Genomic DNA, 21,295 nt, shown 5'->3' with positions numbered 1-21,295 from the left:
CTTATACATTTCTTTCATTCATTTGTATTTTCTCCTTTTGTTCATGTCATTTAGTGTAAACTTGACAAACATACACTTTAAGAAATACTTGATTCACATTAAACGGAAACAAAAATAAATGAACTGCATGATTCCTTTATGGTTGTGGAAACCAATCTTGGTTACTTTATAAGTAAAATTTTTAACAAGGTAGAATGACAAAAACAATGTTGTGTTCAATATTAAAATATCTGCAAATCAATACATGTTGTTGTTGTTGATTTATTTCGCTGATCTTGCAGCTAAATATGATAACATCAGCATTGATCTACAGTTGATTTTCCAGTAGAAAGTGTTTGTTAACTGCCCTCTTCTGATTACACAGAGAAAGTGTCTGAAGTATGTAGGTTAAAATACAAAAACAGGGACAACTGGACACCAATTCTTACCCATAACCGGATCTGGACTCCGAGTGAATTAATGCTGAGATCAGATGGCATTGAATAACTTTCAGATGTGTGGCTCAGGAATGCATTTAGAAAGCCTCAGAAGATGATCTATCTGGGTTGGCAACGTGTTTATTCCTGAAGCTGAGATCTCAGATATCAGGGCGATGATGCTGATAATGAAGAAGAACAGTATACTTAATTATACTTCATTTGTATGCTGGGCAAACATCATCAGGCAAGGTGTCTTAAATCCACGCGCGATCCTAAAGTGATCGCATCGCGTCGCGTGTTATTATTGTAGGAACTGAACTGCTTTATCCGGTCCGCTCGTGTTTTCGGTTCTGCCCGAGTTCATCTGAGTCTCTAGGTTGACAGGGCTGTGACATATGACATACCTGACCTGGACAGGACAGGTAGGTCCACATAGTTTCGCTCAGGTGAAAGCTGAAGGAGGCGCGAGCAAGACTCAAACTCACCTGCTGCGCGTGCTCGTCTTCTTCAATAACAAGTTTGGCGAGAGGTTCACTTCTTCCACACGTTTCCCGAAAGACTCTCTGGAAACCTCACAGCCTACATGGTAAGTTTGTTTTATTATATGCGTCAAACAGGCAGAATTAATTAAACAGCGAGCTTAAAACATAACCGCGCGCTTTTATTTTACAAAATCAATATTTCTACAAACATACACAGAAGCTGACGTCACGTATTGTGCCTTTCTGTGCGTCGTCATGCTAACATTGCTGAAATATGACTGTTTTTGCAACTCTTCGTGATTAAAGGATAAGCACCATTTAGAGGAGAGACACAATAACATTACCAGCTCAATAGAGTAAAAACTGTGAGCTTTCACTCTATTGAGAAACTGAGTTTTGATGTTTGCAAGTAGGCTACTGCTGAAGTGGAGAAACAAACTAGATATGTACTGTGATTAAAATCAAAGATGCAATTAGCTGAAGTGCAATACAATCTTTCTCAGTATTGTACCTTTTTGTTTGTTAATGTTCTGGATATTATAAATTGTGCTGTGTTTTTCACAGGACGGTGATTCGCTGTTTGGTGTCTCAGGTCTGATTATGGAGGTGAGATTCTGATTAACTTCATCTGGACTGTGTATATATGTATATGTATATATGGATATATGTATTTATTTATTTATTTTTATTAATAATTTAATAATTAACTTCTCCAGTCCAGCCAGTCCATTTCACACACAGCTAAAATAAACATTTTCACTTCTTTAGTTGAAGACACACACACCAGCACTAAAATATTAATATTTTAGCCCATTTATATGTGGTCAACATTGATAATAATCAGAAATGTGTCTTGAGCAGTAAATCATTATATTTTCATGATTTCTGAAGATCATGTGACACTGAAGACTGGAGGAATGATGCTGAAAATACAGCGGAGCATCACAGAAATACATTACACTTTAACACAGATTCACTCAGAAAACAACAGTTTTAAGTTATACAAATATTTGACTGTTTTTATTGGATTTTTGATTAAATAAATGAGCTTTGGTGAGCAGAAGACAGAATCTTACTGACTCCTGAGATTTTAGATGGATTTGTTTTCTTGCATACGATAAAATACTTTGATTCTCTGATTCTCAGAGTCCAGCGGATGGAGATCATCGAGATGCTAGTAACACAATCAGAGAAAACCATGTGTTGCCGGACATAAAGAGTTTAACCAGAAGTAATGGCATTCATCAGATGCCTGAGTTTCTAGACGACCCCTTCCCAGCTCCAGACTGGGTTTTGTTTCCTCCTGCTGATTTTTATCGTGACAGTACATACAATGGGTTTCAGACCACATCTACATCAGACCTTTGGGGTGAAGACACAGACATTTTCCAGCCTTTTAAAGAGAAAGCAGACCCTGATGTGACACACAGCATCTCAGCCAATCAGAACACAGAATCCTGCTCTTCGTCCAATCGGAGGGATCCTCTCCTGGAATTCATCCTATCCAGACAAAAGAAATCCCAAGCCACGCCCTTCCCAGCTTCACCATCCGATCCGGTCAACTCTTTCCAAGAAACGTCCTCTGAAACGAACGGTTTCTTCCAGACTCCTTCGCTCTCCACCTCTCCGTTCCTTTCTAACAGAAGCCCAGCGTCTGAAGATGTTTTCAAGACGTCCACCGCAGGAACCAACGTCTCCGATCCTCTGTTTGACCCTCCGAATCAAGCTCAGTCCAAACACAAGAGCCAGTATGATCGACTGTTCACCCGTCAAGATGGAAAACAAGACAGTGGCATTTCCCATGATGCTTTGCAAAATGGAGGCGTTCAAGAGACAACACCGTTCACAAACGTCTCAAACGGAGACCTGGTGAGAAAATCTTTGTCAATTAAGACCAGAACATCTTTCTAATGAGGACCAAACGATTCTAGTCCGTATTTGTTAGATTTGAACATATATATTCTGCAGAAAATGAACTAAATTATAATTTATACTCATATTATTGTAAGTGTTATTTTAGTATCACTTCGATCCTGTTAATGTGAATTCAGGTAAATTGGGACACCTTTTTGCTATTGGCTGGGGAAAAAATGCCAAATTATCCTTAATTGACCCTATAATTGTATTAATATTTGGAAGTCGTTTTATATGTATTTAGCTATTATAGTTTTAGTTATATTGTACTTATTTGTAGTATTTATTTATTTTGTTTTTTAGCAATGACAACTTTAGCCAAAAATAAAAAAATAAAAAGGGTTTATTTTACAGTTTTAGTCCGCTATAATAATCCTAACTCACATAAACTCATTTAAAATGTGAAGTCTGTCTTCCAATATAAAATATTATTGATGTGTTTTTTTTGTGTGTGTGCGTGTGTGTGTGTGTGTGTCGGAATAATTATTAATAAATTAACACTTTATACCTATACTTAAAAAAAAAAAAAACATTATACAGTATAAAATTAAATTAAATAAATACCTATTTAAATAACCAAGTAACTGTGTGCTTGTTTGTTATGTACAATATTTAAAATGACTAACTATACATGTCAATTTTTGTCCAATAAAATGCTTTCTAGAAATAAGTAGCCCAGACTTCCTGTTCCAACAGGAAATAAGTGAACACAGAAAGGAAATGGGCTTTTCTTGGGCTCTTTATGAGAGCCTAAACTAACTGTGACATCTGGTCTTCTTCCTGTAGATGTTCAGGAGGCTCCCGCCCAAAGCTGCTCCTCGCAGTAAAGCCCCGAAGATCCTCCCCCAGCCTCCTGCTCTCTCTCAGGTACTGTAGGCTCCTTCAGTTTCCCTTTCATGCCTGTCATTTCCTGCACCGTCCTTCAGTGAGAGAGAGCTGAACTCTAGCTGATGGTATTTGATGATAATATTCACTTTTGTGCCACGACTCATTCTTCTGCTGCAGTTCAGATCGGATCAAGATGCGTTCATTCTGTCATTCATTTTTTCATTCTACAAAAAAAAAAAAACTATGTACATTTTTTATTTTAACATTTTCTGAATATTGGATATTGCTATACTTGGTATAAACTTAAAGCTGTAGTACAGAAATACAGGGGACATGAAGGGCAAGTAAAACATATATATTTATAAAATCATATTTAATCCACACAAACACATGTATTTATTTATAATATGATTTGAGTATTAACACTTTTCTGGTCTTATTGTGCACAGTCGTTCATTGCACATTATTCCAAAGCAGAAAGATGATTGTTTTCATGATGTAATTCAATCATTTGGTCTGCTTTTAAAACTCATGCTGTGTGCTTTTGGTTAGTTTGGTTAAATAATCAAATCAGACACTGTTGTTGGTAAAGCAGCCTTTTGAAGAAAAGAAAAAAACACACCTTTGTTTAGTAATCACATCAAATCATGGTCAAACATTTCTGACAGTAAATACCCATTTTTAACAATCCTCGGTGAAACCACGTGCCTTCTATTTATTTACATCACTGCAAATAATTTTTCACATGTTTGAATCTAGAGTAAATGTAATCTGGGATGCTTCACATGTTATCTAAGCCGTTCGAGTCCAGGTTGTGTGTGTAATGTGTGTGTAATGTGTGTGTAATGTGTGTGTAATGTGTGTGAAATGTGTGTGAAATGTTAGCTCAGTGATGTGTTGTTATGATCAGATGACGCCGGCTGAGACTGAGAGAGATCTGCAGGTGTTTGAGGACGTTCTTCTCATCGGTCAGGTGTGTGTTTCCAGTCAGGCCCTGTCTTTCTCCAGCTGCGTGGCTTTTATATATATATATATGAAATAATGCTCGTGGAATATAATCACCATATAATTGTTTTAGACATTTTGCATACTTTCTGTAAATAAGAGGCATTTCTGCAAGCATGATGAAAAGTCTCCAGGATCCTTTTTAATTTGACTTTCATGTAGGAAAAAAGTAAAAAATAAAAAAGGTAAACAAAATTCCTGAAGTGTAAGAAACACCCTCCTGTGGATTCATGTTTCTTCACATGGTAACACATACTTCAAACATGATTTTCAGGAAAGGTGTGTGGAGGACTGGCCTGAACACAGTCCAGAGCTCGCTTCAGAGGAGAAACCTGTAAGTTCTGATGATCTCACACATGTAGAGCAGACCGGTGCACAGACACTCACACTTTCTCTGTTTCAGGCCGGGAAGATCAGGCTTCGGAGAGACTCTGTGAAGGTGAGTCACGGCTCTGTCTGAGCACAGAACACACGCAGTTAAAACAGTAGATGAAGAGTTTCTTCAGGGCAACATGCTGCTTACAAACAAAGTCAGGGCAAGACTGATCACAGTTCAAGCTATTTACATTCTGGAACTATAGAAGTTCTATGGTTTTTATTTTAGTATTATTTATATTTTAGATAAATATTAGATTATTTTGAATTATTTTTTATTTGTTTATTTTGTTTTACTTTTAATTGTAGTTCAACTGTTAGTATTTTATTTATTTATGTGCAATGTTATTAATGTAAATATTTGTAGTTGTAGTATTCTAGTTTTATTAACTTTACATTTTTGTTTATTTAGTTTTACCTGGCGTAGTGCATTTTTTATTTAAGTTAATGTTTATTTTAGGTCAAGTAATGAAAAATTCTATGGTTTTAGTTAATGATAATAACCCTGACTTCAATCAAATTAAAAATATACACAAAATAAAAATAAAATAAAATAAAATAATGGATGAATAAACTAATTAATAAATAAGTAAAATGCAACTAAAAACTGAAAAAGCACATAAAAAAACTAAACATTAATAAATAAAAATAAATTGAGTAATAATAAAAAATGAAATACTAACAATAGAACTACTAATAAATAAGTGATTGATTAATTGATTTAATAGTTTAAATAATGTAAATTGGAAAACTGGTGGTAAAGATGGCAAATTAAAAACTGAAATGAAAAAATAAAATCAAATATATAAAATATTAATAAAAACTATAATAGCATATAAATAATATTAAACACTTTTATGAATGTTTATATTATAATGTTTATATTATAAATAATATTAAACCACATGGAGACCCAAATCTATGGAGCACGAGACCTGCAAAAACGATAAATTAAAAAAGCAATTAAATAAATAAATGTGTTTATAAATACACATGATCTTGTTTAAATACATATATAAATAATTAAATGTGATAAATTAAATTAATTGGTGGGCAAATAGAACATGATTAAGGAAATTTGATATAAAATATATATCTGCGTATTTAATTTATTGTTTTTGGAGTTCTAGTCCTCCATACAAATCATTTAACAAGAAAAAAATATTTAATCAACCATTTATTTTTAATTTAAATCAGAAATAACAGACATAACATTATCAAACACACATCAATGTCCTGAACACATGAGCAAGCGTCACTCACGTTATTAATATCTCTCAATCACTCCGGCAGATTCCAGACGCGTCTGATGGAGGCGCTGATGGGACGCTGAAGAGGAACGGGAAGCAGGTACAGCATGAATCTGTGAACTCTGTGTGAGTTTGACGCGTTTGTTCTTCTTCACCTGTGATTGTGTCTCTGTTGATCTTCAGACTCTGGGAAGGAAACTGAGACACTCGCTGCTGATCAGGAGGAGCTCAAAGGTAAAGTCCATCTGTCTCAGAACTAAACATGGACTGGGAATTTCCATCAGGACATCAGCTGTTACAGTGAACAGAAACATATATACTGCTTCAGAAACTGTACATTTTTAACTCTCAGTGTTTATATCTCACAGTAAATAACTCACAATCATCAGATATAAACTTATAGAAGCTTGCCTCTGCCCCAGGAAAGAAAGAAGGGAAGAAAGAAAGAAAGAAGGAAAGAAAGAGAAGGAAAGACAGAAAGAAAGAAGGAAAGACAGAAAGAAAGAAGGAAAGAAAGACAGAAAGAAAGTCGGAAAGAAAGAAAGAAAGAAGTAAAGAAAGAAGGAAAGAAAGAAAGACAGAAAGAAAAGACAGAAAGAAAGAAAGAAAGAAAGAGAAGGAAAGACAGAAAGAAAGAAGGAAAGAAAGACAGAAAGAAAGTCGGAAGGAAAGAAAGAAAGAAGTAAAGAAAGAAAGACAGAAAGAAAAGACAGAAAGAAAGAAAGAAAGAAAGAAGGAAGGAAAGAAAGAAAAGAAAGAAGGAATTAAAGAAAGAAAGAAAGAAAGAAAGAAAGAAAGAAAGAAAAGAAAGAAAGAAGGAAAGAAAGTCAGAAGGAAGGAAAGAAAGAAAAGAAAGAAAGAAGGAAGGAAGGAAAGAAAGAAAAGACAGAAAGAAAGAAGGAAGGAAAGAAAGAAAAGAAAGAAGGAATTAAAGAAAGAAAGAAAGAAAGAAAGAAAGAAGGAAGGAAAGAACGAAAAGAAAGAAGGAATTAAAGAAAGAAAGAAAGAAAGAAAAGAAAGAAAGAAGGAAAGAAAGTCAGAAGGAAGGAAAGAAAGAAAAGAAAGAAAGAAGGAAGGAAAGAAAGAAAGAAAGAAAAGACAGAAAGAAAGAAAGAAAGAAAGAAAGAAGGAAGGAAAGAAAGAAGAAAGAAGGAATTAAAGAAAGAAAGAAAGAAAGAAAGAAAGAAAAGAAAGAAAGAAGGAAAGAAAGTCAGAAGGAAGGAAAGAAAGAAAAGAAAGAAAGAAAGAAGGAAAGAAAGAAAGAAAGAAAGAAGGAAGGAAAGAAAGAAAAGAAAAAAGGAATTAAAGAAAGAAAGAAAGAAAGAAGGAAGGAAAGAAAGAAAGAAAGAAAGAAAAGACAGAAAGAAAGAAAGAAGGAAAGACGGAAAGAAAGAAATAAAGAAGGAAATAAAGACAGAAAGAAAGAAGGAATTAAAGACAGAAAGAAAGAAAGAAGGAAAGACGGAAAGAAAGAATGAAAGAAAGAAGGAAAGAAAGAAGGAATGAAAGAAAGAAGGAAAGAAAGAAGGAAAGAAAGAAAGAAAACGGCAACTTTAAATCTTACAAATTATACATTTCTCACATTTCAGATATTTTTTTCCTCAGAATTGAACGTGAAAAGTCTGAATTGTGAGAAATAAACTCAGATTTGCGATACAATTAATTCAGAAAGTTAAAGTTCTGAACTGTACGACACAAAGTGGCGTTTCCTCGAAGATAAGCTTCCATAAGAATGTGATGTGAGAAGAATCTCAGGATCTCTGATTTCAGGATATAACCAGAGATGAACTGAAGAGCTCCGAGACGAACACAAGCTCACTGAATCCAGGCTCAAAGGTGCATCTCATCTCAGCTCATCTCAGGCTTCAGGTGTTTGTTTCCAGATCATATTCATTCTTTCTGTATCGTGTTAAAGCTCATTGATGGCACAGATGAGTTCTTCACTCCAGAAGAAGAAGAAGAACAGAATGAAGCTGCCGAGCACACACCTGTATGAAGCTCTTTATTCCTGAATCCTGATTGTTTCAGTGATCGTTTCAGTGTTTCAGAGCAGATGTTTATCTCTCTCTCAACAGAAGAAGTCAAAACCCAAGATTATCACACACCGCAGAGGATCAAAGGTAAAACCTTACTGTTACAGCCAATGAAAGTTTGTATTTTAATTGTATTTAAAAAAATGTTTATATTTTAAATAAATATTTTTTTTATAAAAAATAAAAACATAATAATATAGTATAGTAGTTTTGTTTTTAGTTAATAGTTGTTTTTTTTTACTTTTCAAATAATACAATAATTTAAATACTTTTAAAGTTATATAACGAGCAATAAATGTTTGATTTTTAAATAAATTATAAATGAATAATATAAATAAGGTTATTATATAAAAGTTAAATAATTTATAAATATATAATGTAGAAATGTGTAATTTATACATTGCAATATAAATGATATATATAACATTTTATAAAGATTCATTTAATTTAATTACAGAGTTGATCCTGCGAAGACCTATTTTACTTTATTATTTAATTTATTTTAATTTTGATGTCTGTATATTGCTGTGATGATGTCATAGTTCCTGTGGCGTAGTGGTAGAGCATTGTGTTACAGCACAAAAGGTTGTGGGTTCGATTCCCAGGGAACACACCTACTGTAATAAGTCACTTTGGATAAAAGCATCTGATAAATGCATAACTTTAAACATCTATACCAATATGTTTGTTTAACCCTGAGACAAAAGGGAGCTAATTTTCCAATTATGGACACACTTTTTAAATCATTAGAATAATAATAATAAGCAGTTTATATTTTCATTGAACACTTTTAGCAATGCTTCCAGATAAATGATTTTTAATAACATTACACACAAGAGAGCTGAACTGTATAATTATTGGCTGATGGGATAATGATTTATTATATTGTCAAGCCCGCTGTAATGTATTATAGCTTCATTTATTATTGATGATGATGCTGTTCATTTACACCTTCAGGTGAAATCTGCTGAAGCTTCAGCTAAACTCTCTCCAGACTATAAGGTTTGTTTAGAGCGACTGTACTTCAATAATCAGTTTATTGATGTAAGAGACGAGCAACATTTAAACTCATTTCATTCTCATATTAGGATGATTTACCGTCCTCGTCCTCGTCCAAACATGAGGATCTCATGAAAGCAGAAGATGTGGACTGCACACCGGTACAGACTGAGCCATGAGAGCAGGTCGAACATCGCTCTTTGTGCTTGACGTGTTTTGTATTTTGACTGATTTATTTTGACAGAAGCAGCTGCAGAAGTCCAAGCCTCCTGTGCCACGACGACCGTCGAAGGTAATTTATTCAGTTTTTGCATGTTTATGAGAAATATAATGTGTGCTTTAGACTAAAATCCTGGATTGCATATCAATAAACCAACAGAGACCCATTCTTAAGACATACAGGAATTAAAATACACAGGATACGTCAATGAAGTTTTAATCTGCATAAGTCTTATTTTCATCTTTGCTCTGGCAATTCCTATCCAGTTGCATCCAGTTGCAAAGGCAAAGTTTCTACTTTCGTTTGTCTGGAAGTACAGAAATAAAGTCTCAGGCTACTTATGTAACCATTGTTCCCTAAGTAGGGAACGGGACCCTGCGTCCTCTAGGGGTCGCTATGGGGAACACCTCATCGTGACCCGTGTCTGAAGCATACATTGAAAAAACACCAACGAGTTGGCCGGCGACAGCCTCTGACATCACTACTGGTGAGACTATAGATAAACAGGTCCAGGGAGAACACGTCATTCACTTCTTCGTCTGAAGCTTGCATCCGAAGCACGGCAAAAAACCTAGAGGATGCAGTGTCTCGTTCCCTACATAAGTGACCTGAGACGTTCCCTTTCAAGGTACAGGGAACACGCATACTGGTAAATGCAATGCTTGAATGCATTGTAAGTCGCTTTGGATAAAAGTGTCTGCTAAATGCATGACGAGTGAGGTAAAAACTGCAAGTCGAGCACCCAGTTTCTGCATCCAGCAGGGGGGGTGCTGACCAAGGACTTACCCAAGAAAAAGGACAGAGACCACAGGTCCCGGAAAAACATTGCAAAGAAAGCTTGCAGATGGAATCACATAACCACCAGCAGATTAAGTACACACACACATTTTTTTATCGGTGTGTGGTCTCAGTTAACCCTATCTTCTTTGGACATGGCCTTGTCCTCAATAGTCTTAGCCTTGTCCACTTCAATCTCCTCAATCATGTCTTCATCGCAGGCTTCATGAAGAGCAATCAAGTTGTAGTCATGTTTCGACATCACTGTTAGGAAATAAAACAGGGCTATACAGTCAAACTGGATCAGTAACTTGACTAATTATATTTTTCAATGAACAGTCCTCCTCTGATGGAGGCAAGGGCATTTCCACTGGTCTTTTGCAGAATTAAAATATATATATAATATATATATATATAAATAAATGTTTATTTATTTTTAGAAACATGATGGATGAAAAGAACATAAAATAAAGCAACTATATTTTTCTCAAGCTTATTTGAATTTGAACTTTAAAATGTGTGATTATTTGAAAAACTATGTGTGTGTTTTTTGCAGTCCTTCTCCAAAGACCCCTTTGTAGAAGGTGATGTGGATGTCGGCGCTTCAGTCCAAGACAGTCATCAGGTGAAGCAGTTTCCTAGTTGTGTTTGTTTCTCTGACAGACCGTGATCTCTGTCTCTCACACACACACACACACACACACATTTAGCCATTTAGCAGACACTTTTATTCAAAGCTGTTTACTAATGCTGACAGGTAAAGCAATCAAAACCAGTAGAAATGCATGGTGATGGATGTTGTCAGTGCAGGTCTGTGTCCAGCAGATGGCCTCAATGTGTTTCCATTCAACAGCTTCAAAACACTGCATCTATCAATCAAAGTAGTTTTTGAATTGAACCACTCGTGTGATAGATGACTTTACTCTACCTTTGTAGAAAAATAATGTTTTTTCCGCAACGCTGATGTCTTCATCATGTTCTGCTGTAGATGCCAGAGGTGGACACACATCTGGAGGATGAAGAGAGAAACACAGAGACTGACGCACAGGTAGAGATCTTCCTGCTCTGTCTTTCGTTTTTCATTAATGCATTATTTTACTCACTGTTAGTGTTATTGTGATATGTTCTCTCAGAAACCGAGAAAGAAAGTGCGAGTTAAGTTTGTTCCACACAGAGGGTTTGTTATCCATTTATCCAAGGTGAGACCGGATGCTTTCTCTCTGTTATAACACTTAGTGTGTTAGTATGAGGAATTGTGCATATAATAATTGTGTTGTTGTTGTTTATCTGCTAACAGGTTGACAAGGCTAATCATGAAAGAAAGGAGGAAACACAACATCTTAAGGTAGAATGATTTTCTAAACAGAATGTTATTGTTTAATATTTACTGGATACACTTTATTTTATTTTTTAGTGTAAAATGTGGCAGCGTTGTTTACGGAAGTGGATTAATATATAAATAAATACATTTTAAATAAAACCATCTTGAGGTTAAAGTCATAAAAAAACTCTTTAAATTGCAAGAAAAAAGTTGAGAAAGTGTTGCGATTAACTCATAAAATTTTAGTTATGTTTAAAAAAAAAAAAAAACTGGTAAATTTCGAGAAAATGTCCAACTAGATGAAATTTTAATTTTATTTTCTCTAAATTTAGCGACTTTTGTTTCTAGTAATTTAATGAGGTTATTCTCAATATTTTATTTCAACTTTTTGAAATAAATAGTCAACATCTCGACTTTGTTTCTTGGTTGTTTTTTTTTCTCAAAATAATGACTTCAATCTCGAGATCACTTTTTTAAATTATTATTATTTTAATTATTGCTTGGCCATAATCCCCTTCCATAGTTATTTTACAATCACTGATATAATTAATTGTTTAAATTAAATCTTACTTATTTTATTTATATTTACATTTTTTAGTTTTTGTTTGTTTTATAGTTTTGTATTAGTTTTTATATTATACTGTCAAACTATGAAGGCAGTCTTTAAAAACAAAAAAACAAATTATCATAACATTTCAGCAAAGAAGTGCAAAAACATTAAACAGATTCTGAACTGTGTGTTCCAGGATGTTGTAGATGCATGTTTGCTGTTACTATTATTATCATTATTTATTTTTAATGCATGTTTTAAGTGAAGCAGATCTCTTTGAGTTTTTGTTTATTTATGCAAACGTTGCTGTTGATCACATGTCAGTAAAGTTTACAGCAGTGTGTGTATACAGTAGATGTGTGTGTGTTACAGTAGATGTGTGTGTGTGTGTTACAGGACAGTGATGACTCTGAGCTGAAAGGAGCTCATGGATTCACTCCTCCTCAACATCTGAAGGTTTGTCCGAGTCGTGTAGATCTTCATCAAATCCTCCTCTTTGTGTCCGAATGTTTAACATTAACTGTGCTTTTAGGATGATGACGTCTGTGATGATCTGAAGGGAGCGTTGGGTCACAAAGCTCACGGGTTGAAGGTAGAGAAGACTTCTTCATGAGAGCATGGCTTTGGTTTCTGTGTCTGTTCACTGATATCATCTAATACATCTGTTTTCAGGAAGACACAGTACTGAAAACTGAAGCTGGACGGAGTTATTCACCCAAAAACGCTCAGGTTCAGAAGCGTTACTCTCACACAGTCTCATATTCTGCTCACTTCTGCTGAGATTATTGCTTATATGACTTGTGTGTCTTTTCTAGAGTTCATATTCTAACGGCTTTATGAGTCCTGCTTCATGGGATTCAAAGGTAAGAAACAGCTCTGATGATTAAACATACCACAGAAACAAGACTCAGAAATCCAGCAGTTCTGCTCATTCTAACGGTGTTTCTATATATATACAGTATATGTGTGTGTGTGTGTGTGTGTGTGTGTGTGTGTGTGTGTTTATTTCCAGCCGTCTGATCTGGAGACGGATGTCTATAAAGCCTCAGATCTCTTCACTCTGTCAGACAGTTTTGAGAAACATCAGGAGATCACAGACTGTCGACCGGTGAGCTTATGCCCTTATGATTGCTCTGATGATTTTTATTGCATTTTAATTTGGTTTATTCACTGTCTGTGCAGAAGAAATCGATGAAGTTTAAAGTCCCTCGCATTCCTCGCAGACATTTAAAGGTAAACCGTCAAACTCAGAGCCGAGAGAAAGAGACATTTACAATTAAAATTTTCATTCATCAACTTTTTCATTTTAATTTTAGCTCACACTCACTTTTTTTTGCTCTTGACATTTTCATCGTTTTGTAAACTTTGTTTCAGATCGCTTTGATTATTTAAAATATCCTTTCCATTTATTGAATATGAAATGATCTACAATAGCAGTAATTGATGTTTCTTGAAGCAAACACAGAGTTGACAGAGATCACTGATGTTTGTGTTTTCTAGAGTACTGAAAACCCTGCGATCAAGCAGAGCAAAGATCGTGACGCTTCAGAGGTGAACAAAACTGGCATGGACTTCTTTCTGCAGCTGATTTGTTTGGATTGTAGTCCCTTTCCTATAACTAAATTTGTAAATGTTTCAGATGAAGAAGCCTCCTCTTCTGAAAGTGCCTCCTCTTCTGTCCCATCGAGCGTCAAAGGTGAGCGACTGCTTCTTCTGAACTCAGTTTGATCGTCAGGATTGTGATGATATTGTTACTGATGTCTCCAGAGCTTTGAGGACGACGGGTTCCCTTCGAAGGGAGCAGATCTGTTCAAGGCGGAGGACGAAGGCTGGGAGGAATACACGCCGGTAACTTTATCCTTTCATTATCATGCTTTCGCTGGCATTTCACACAAACAGGTTTAACGCCGAAGGTTCCTCTCACGCAGGATAATAAACCACAGAAACCTCAAGAGACTGACACACATCGCAGAGGGTCACAGGTAAGTGTGCGTCATCTTAATCGACAATCAAACCATCCACAATGTCATCGTCTCATATATTTATGCCCTTTTTTTAATAGACTAAAGACATGAAGGAGTTTCCTGAAGAGTTTCTGGATCTTCCGGGAGCCACGTCTGGAGACTTTCACCTGTCTGAAGCTGCTAGGGTACAAACAGTACATCACCGTTCAAAAGTGTCTTCTGTTCACCAAGACTGCATTTACTGTTAATGTGATGTCTTTTCTCTCTGTAAGGCTGAGTGGATGTCGGCTCAGATGGACATGAGACGACTGAGAGTTCAAGAGGAAGAGCAGCAGCAGGAGGAAGAGGAGGATGAAGGGGTCAGTCGGACCTCATCATGATTACGTTATTCTGTCTCTGAGTCCCTTCCATTCCTTGTCTCTTGATGTGATGTTGAGTCTGGTGTCATAAATGTGTGTTTCATTGGCAGGACACTGACAGTCTGATGGAGTGGTGGAATACAGTGGACTGTGAGTTCATTAAATCATCCACTAATTCACCGCACACACATCAGATCTGACTCGTTTAACAGTCAATCTTCATGTTTTCAGATTGGGAGGAAATAACCCCTGAGACGATCAGGTCTAAAGAAGAAGAGACCATGTAAGACTTCATCAATGATCTACATGCTGAAAAAAAGAAAGATTATATATATATATATATAGAAGTCAAACACTCATTAAGTCGTCATCAAGCTGTTCTCTGTGTCTGTCTCCTGTCAGATCGTTTAAAGCGGTCGCTGATAAGGTCCACAGAAGTCTCCGTGTGTATCTGAAGCTCTTCATGGAGCGAGCCGAGCTGCTCTACCAGCACGTGCTGATCTTATACGGCATCGCAGACGACCTCAGCAACTTCCACCAGCGCACTAAAATCGCCAACATCACGGGAGGAACGACCACCGCGGTGGGAGGAGCCACAGCTATCGCGGGGCTGGCGCTGATTCCTGTCACCTTCGGAGTGTCCATCATCCTCTCGGCCATCGGCCTCGGCGTGGCTACAGCGGGCGGCATCACAGCCGCTTCGGCCTCCATCTCAGACACCATCAACAACATGCACGTACGTATGTCCAGCGCCGAAGGCACATGCTCCCAATTAATTAGGCAACATGAAGCCATTCTAAAGCCACATTAGGCTAATTGTATTTATTTATCAGATCACAAAAGAAGACAATGCTTGCACTTATCCATTTAATCCTTTTCAATCTTTTTTTACAACACTCTAAAAAATGCTGGGTTAAATGCAACCCAGCGCTGGATAAACCCAGCAATTGGGATGTTTTGGCCCAGCGGTTGGGTTAAATTATTATCCCAACTGTTGGTTGAAAACAACACCATCGCTGGATTCCCAAGCTTGCAGAACTCGTCATGTTCACGCTCTCTAGAACACAAATACACAAATACACACTGGAGCGTTTGGCCAATATGTTTCGCCAATATCTGAGGGGAGCATCAACAATTTCCCATGTAATTTACTAACTTCATTTAATAATCACTCATTTTCCGCTCCACTGATCAGAAACACCCCGCTCCGCCTTCGCTCCGTGTCTGACGTATTTCAGTATGAAATAGCACAGTTCTGTTCATAACGTATATTACAAAATTAAATAGCCTAAATACAATAAAATAACAGGAGAGTTTTAAAGTGGCTTATTGGAACACTAGTGTGCAAAGATTTTTCTACATACATTTACTTGAGATGCAACATCAACACATGAAGTCTTGTTTTCTGCTAAATGTATAAAAAAAATAAGTGAGATTATGCTGAAGACAGTGAGGAATCAAAAATGGTTTCCCTTTAAATTAAGTTTATATTTCTCTATCTCTGTTGGCAGATATTTGTTCATGTTTTAATCACAATCTCACTTTCTTTTGAAAAATAACTGATATTTTCACTGTAAGACAAAACCTAATTTCTTAGCTCTTATAAAGGTCTTAAAGTCTTAATTTGCCTTCAATTAAAACCTGCAGAAACCGTGAATACCTTTATTTTTCTTAATTTATTTTAATAAAAAACATTGCATTGCAAAACTGCAATAAACCCGAGGCCAAATTGAACCAAACTGGCAATGCTTTGTTGTAATATTATTATTGTTGTTATTGTTTAACTGTGAAAGATTCAACTATATATCTTCATATATCTAGTACAGAAATATATTTACATGCATTTTATCCAATAAATACACTTTACTAGTTCATGCATTGCCAGAGAATTGAACCCATGGCCTTTGTGCCATGCATTGCTGCTTGAACTAAATGCCAGAATGTAAACGCCGTAAATATTAAGTTAAAATGTAAGTTTGTTTTTAACAAAGATTGATAAATCATTAACAGTTAATGCATTAAATAACATTAATTAATGGGAACTTACTGTAATGTGTTATCATATAAATGCACACACACACATATATATATATATAAGTTTATTTTAAATATACTTTAGATATTTATTTCTGTAATTTGAAATGCTGAACTCTCTCTTGTCTGAATGCAGGACCGTAAGAAGATTGAGCTCATCATCATGGACTACGAGGCCCAGCTGGTGGAAATGCAGCGCTGTTTGCAGTTCATCATTGAAGGTCTTTGTCGACTGCGCTCTCATCCGCTGCTGAGACGAAACAACTACTACACCGGAGACTGGGAGGTACGACGGGCCCTGCAGACCATTAGCTTAGTTGATGGCCCAGTAGATCGGGCTGAAGAAATAATATGCAACACACTGGCCAAGTTAGCCAGTCTGCAGAAAGGAATAGACAAGTACTTCACTAAAGACTTGAAGGAGGTGAAGAAGGGCTGTAAGAAGGAGGTGACGGCTGAAGTGCGGGGTCTGGCCAAACATCTGCACGAAGGTTTAGCGGAGCTCAACTCCATCAGAGAACAACTGCTCGACGCCAGCGGAAACATCTAGTAGATGTCAAAGTTTTGGTTCCAGCTGTCTGCTCTCCCATTGGCTGTCGCGGCTGTGCTTTCCTGTTCATTTGCATAAAGTGGAATGGTGATTCTCAGCAAGTTCCATCTCTTGAGATCAAATGAAGTCCAGCTGCTGCTTTGATGCAAATCGCTGTCAGTGTGAATGCATCTTACAACTTCACCATAACTGGATTGAGTTCTCATGTAATGATATCTCTGATAATCTATAAGATTCTTCCACATTAAGAGAGTTTTTCCAATTTGAACCTCAATTCCCATTGTGTTTTACTGTGTGGTTCCCATCACGATGTCTGTACAGCCTGAGAATAATCTAGTCTTCAAAATTATTTTTGTCTTTTTTTTTTTTGTAACATTGTCCGCTGCCATTTGCAATTTGAACGTGTGTGGCTTCATGCGTGTCCAGTTATTTTAATAGTTACTGTACAAAAAAACTTGTGATGTTGCTTGATGTTGCAGACTGGTATTTCTCATTATATTTTATTCTTTTGTATAGGTGTATTCATAAACAAATGTGGTAGAGCATTGCCTTAGCAGTGCAAAAGGTCATGGGTTCAATTCCCAGGGAACACAAATACTAATTGAAAAAATATTGTATAGCCTGAATAAACTGTAAGTCGCTTAAATGCTAAATGCATAAATGTAGGCTATGTGTAATAAACAAGCTGGTTTGTAGCTCAAATACTTCTAGTCTACTCTACACCTTGTTATTCACAATTCTATTCTGCATATGGTGAGAGTGAAGCCACAGACTAATTACTTTTATGTCCTAGGAGATTTTACGCTTTGGAAGAAGTGCTTTTTTATGTATAACTCTTGTCATATGCTCTTGTTTTGCACATTAACAACCCCTAAAGCTGTTACACACAGACAAAATCGTTCATGTCTTGACATTATGTTGTGCAATACAGCAATGAATTTATGATTACGTTCATGGAGATATTTTAATAAAACAAAACAAAAAACACAAAATAAATTAAAAACTGCTGTGTGGGTGAATGAAAAACATTGCGGATCAAGCACTATGGATTTAACCCTATAAACCATGAAAACTTTCTACTCAGGGATGGATTTACAGAGGTCAAAGTTCTTGTCGAAAACCACAATTTTGTTCAACACTCCCGGCGATCATGTGCTTTTTCAAGAGGAGGAGTTCGTGGACTTGGGAGAGATGGGGTGGCTGAGTTTCTTCTCACCTCGGGAACTGAACGTATTTGTTTAGTTTCATGTTTTAGTATGCAATGTGTAATATTTGCAACGAACTATGTACAGAAATGCAATACTATATATATATATATATATTGCAATATATTTATATATATTTATAAAACTTTTCAGAGGTGTATAAAGAACTTAAAGAACCGTTATGTTTCTATTACTTTAGATTGAGCTATTTTTATCTACATACACCGCGGGTCCCTTTACATGGAAGTCACCACCATGTTTCTACGGTAGCCATAAAGGGACAAACTGCTCTACACAGCGCGTTTCGTAACTTTGTTGTTCTCGCGAATAAAACACTGACACAATGTGTTTTCATATTCAGTCTCAAGACTGAATATAAAACCATAACATTACAAAAAAATTGGCAAAAGTTTACTTCTTTTAAGGCGTTTTTACACCATTCTTTCCCTGTGAGTATCAAGGCTCCCAGTTTCCTGTCCCACATTATGACCTTAAGTTACCTTTATAGCCTAATTAATATTCAGTAGCCATTACTATACTGTTATACATTATATATAATTATATAATAATAATTATAATAATAATAATTATTATTATTATTAATTGAGATTTGAGCCGGTATTTCCACTTTACCTTTAAGTTATGCATAGTGTTAAGCGTTCATGTTTACTAAGTATTTTAATAAAGACCTTTGGTTAAATTAATTCAGAATTAAAAAAAGAAAAGAAAAGAAAAGAAAAGAAAAGAAAAGAAAAACACATCAACTCCAAGCCCAGGTTCCACCTTGCATTCACACTGCCTCCTGAGCAGATTATCCGGTTCAACCAGTTAGTGTTTTAATGTTTTCTGTAATAAAAGCGGTTTCTGTTGGTGTCACTATTGGCCTCTTAAAGGAACACTCAACTGTTTAATTCTAGGAGAGTTGGAAAATGAGCCTATTTTCAGAAATAGTGTTCCTTTAAGTGTTTGTTCAGTAGGACGGACTGGTGTGATGCAGAAACTCTGTCCCTTTAAATCATCTTCACTTGTAACTGTTCACTTGAAAGGGTTCTGACTGAACATAAACAAAAGCTCATGGATTGAAACCTGAGTAAAGGGAAACCGGACTGCTGAACAGCTAATTATCCATCCCGGAACACCATAATGCTGTACTCATCCTTTTGTTAAAAACCACATCAAATGCACACTGGATGTTCAGCCTAGTGACATGCATAAGTCCATAAATAATAATTCCTCAAACTCCCAGCGCATCACAATATACAGTAGCTCTCCATTCTGGTTTTTGTATATTTATTGCAAAATGACTTTTGAAAATGTATTAACTGTGTATTTTATTGCACTTCAACTATGTGCAACTGTAGATTTCAGTTATAATGCAAATCTTTAAAGGCTATTCTTTTTTTTTCATGAATACATTTACATCATATATCTGGCTCAAGTGTTTTTATTAGTTCTCATGTCCCCGTCCTGCACCGTGTTGTTTAAATAGCAAATTAATTGTCACTCTTTTGTGCGCCCATGGGTGTGCTGGGCTACACAGAGGCGTGTTCAGGCTCATTGTTGGCATGTTGATATTTTGAGGAACTTGAAACAGACTGGGCCATAGACCAACTCAAACCTGGTTTAAAGTCTGGATTTAGATATTGAAATATAATTTTAGATATTAGATCTCAAATATTTTTTCTTTGTTATTTAAAGCACGTGTTAGTATAGGCGGGTCCACAAAGCATGCACACTGCTTATTACACACACAGCAGCACACAAGCATGCCAAATATGAAAAAAAAAAATAATAATTACAAAGGATTACAATGTAAAATGATATTGTTGTGTAGGCTACACATCTAGAAATGCCTGCATGTCTTAATGGATAATCATCACATGAGAATGAGGCTCATTTACACCATGCACTTAGATCGGTAAAATAAGGCCCTTAATCTCCCCTTTAGTAAGTGGAGGCTTTAGGTTTTTTTTTTTTTTTTTCTGTTGATATTATTGTCCAATTTATGTAGTGATTATAAAATACAAAATATAAATACAAAATCCTCTATGGATAGACCTTTAACTCTAATATGTCCCAAGTATCTGAACTATTTGTTTCCCCTTTAACACTGTTAGTTTATTTTGCAGTTAAATTCTGTTATTGATAATGGTGATGGCTTAGGATGTTTGTTTTTTTTACATTTTACTTTTAAGGATCCTGGAATAATCATGGGAATGATTCAAAAATTGAATCATTAAATCAATAAATGATGCCCACTGCTCCGGGTGTGTGTTCACAGTGTGTGTGTGTGTTCACAGTGTGTGTGTGCACTTTGGATGGGTTAAATTCTGAGTATGGGTCACCATACGAGGCTGTATGTCACATTACTTCACTGGTGTTACCTTTCTCGTGGGTTTTTCGTTGACAAATGCATTTTACAAAATAACTGCTGCAAGGTATCAAACCATATGTTTTCAGTCATGGTATACTCACTAAATTAAATAGTTTAATCCATGTGTACTATTATAGTTCCCCCCCCCCCCTAACAATCATACCAGTATCGTCAACTACAATCTCCATATGAACTCTCGTGAGTTAAAGGAGAGAATTTCTGATAACTGAAAAGAAACAGAGGACTTCACTTATGCCTTGTTTTCATAGATCTTTAAAAATAGTCAGGAGGAAGTCAAGTGATGTCCTCAGTTTGATTTTTAACGGTAACACCAGTGACACAGCTCCAGCGGACCACTGTTTTCATTATATATCTTATATTATGTATTCGGCATTTTGTTTTATTATGACATTTATATCATATTTGACAGTTCTTAATACATTATTGTATTTAAATGTTAGAGAACCCTGTTTTTGACTGCAAAATAAAGCACTTTCTCTTTATACATGGCTGTGGGAATGAGCGGTTCCTCTTTATAATTAATTAAAAACAAATATTGCCACATTTATGGTGGAAGAACGTCTAATTGTTCAAATAGCAATTGTTTTATTTTTGTTTTATTTAAAAATGTATATA

At 35.8% G+C, this 21,295-nt stretch overlaps 2 protein-coding genes across 2 annotated transcripts; both read left to right on the top strand.

The window, feature by feature from the left end:
- Positions 1–732: 732 nt before the first annotated feature.
- On the top strand, positions 733–9,435 carry LOC132115617 (uncharacterized). The gene is made up of 12 exons (XM_059524037.1): positions 733–1,005; positions 1,466–1,507; positions 2,048–2,770; positions 3,602–3,682; positions 4,554–4,616; positions 4,923–5,087; positions 6,317–6,373; positions 6,457–6,507; positions 8,044–8,109; positions 8,189–8,393; positions 9,264–9,308; positions 9,395–9,435. Exons 1-10 carry the CDS (start codon positions 1,003–1,005, stop codon positions 8,267–8,269), a joined length of 1,332 nt encoding a protein of 443 aa, XP_059380020.1. The 5' UTR covers positions 733–1,002; the 3' UTR covers positions 8,270–8,393; positions 9,264–9,308; positions 9,395–9,435.
- On the top strand, positions 9,179–17,685 carry LOC132128295 (uncharacterized). Its single transcript, XM_059540168.1, has 24 exons — positions 9,179–9,205; positions 9,264–9,308; positions 9,395–9,466; positions 9,556–9,597; positions 10,859–10,927; positions 11,291–11,350; positions 11,436–11,501; positions 11,600–11,647; positions 12,570–12,629; positions 12,706–12,765; positions 12,846–12,902; positions 12,989–13,036; positions 13,186–13,281; positions 13,356–13,406; positions 13,674–13,724; positions 13,813–13,869; positions 13,941–14,021; positions 14,102–14,155; positions 14,236–14,322; positions 14,410–14,496; positions 14,607–14,646; positions 14,728–14,779; positions 14,899–15,232; positions 16,667–17,685. The coding sequence occupies exons 1-24, from the start codon at positions 9,179–9,181 to the stop codon at positions 17,078–17,080; spliced, it is 2,058 nt and encodes a 685-aa protein (XP_059396151.1). The 3' UTR covers positions 17,081–17,685.
- Positions 17,686–21,295: the final 3,610 nt, after the last annotated feature.

The sequence above is a fragment of the Carassius carassius genome, chromosome 3 (genome assembly GCF_963082965.1).
Source record: "Carassius carassius chromosome 3, fCarCar2.1, whole genome shotgun sequence".
NCBI classification, from domain to species: Eukaryota; Metazoa; Chordata; class Actinopteri; order Cypriniformes; family Cyprinidae; genus Carassius; species Carassius carassius.
Note: the sequence above shows the minus strand (reverse complement) of the source record. Positions and strands in the feature narration are given on the sequence as shown.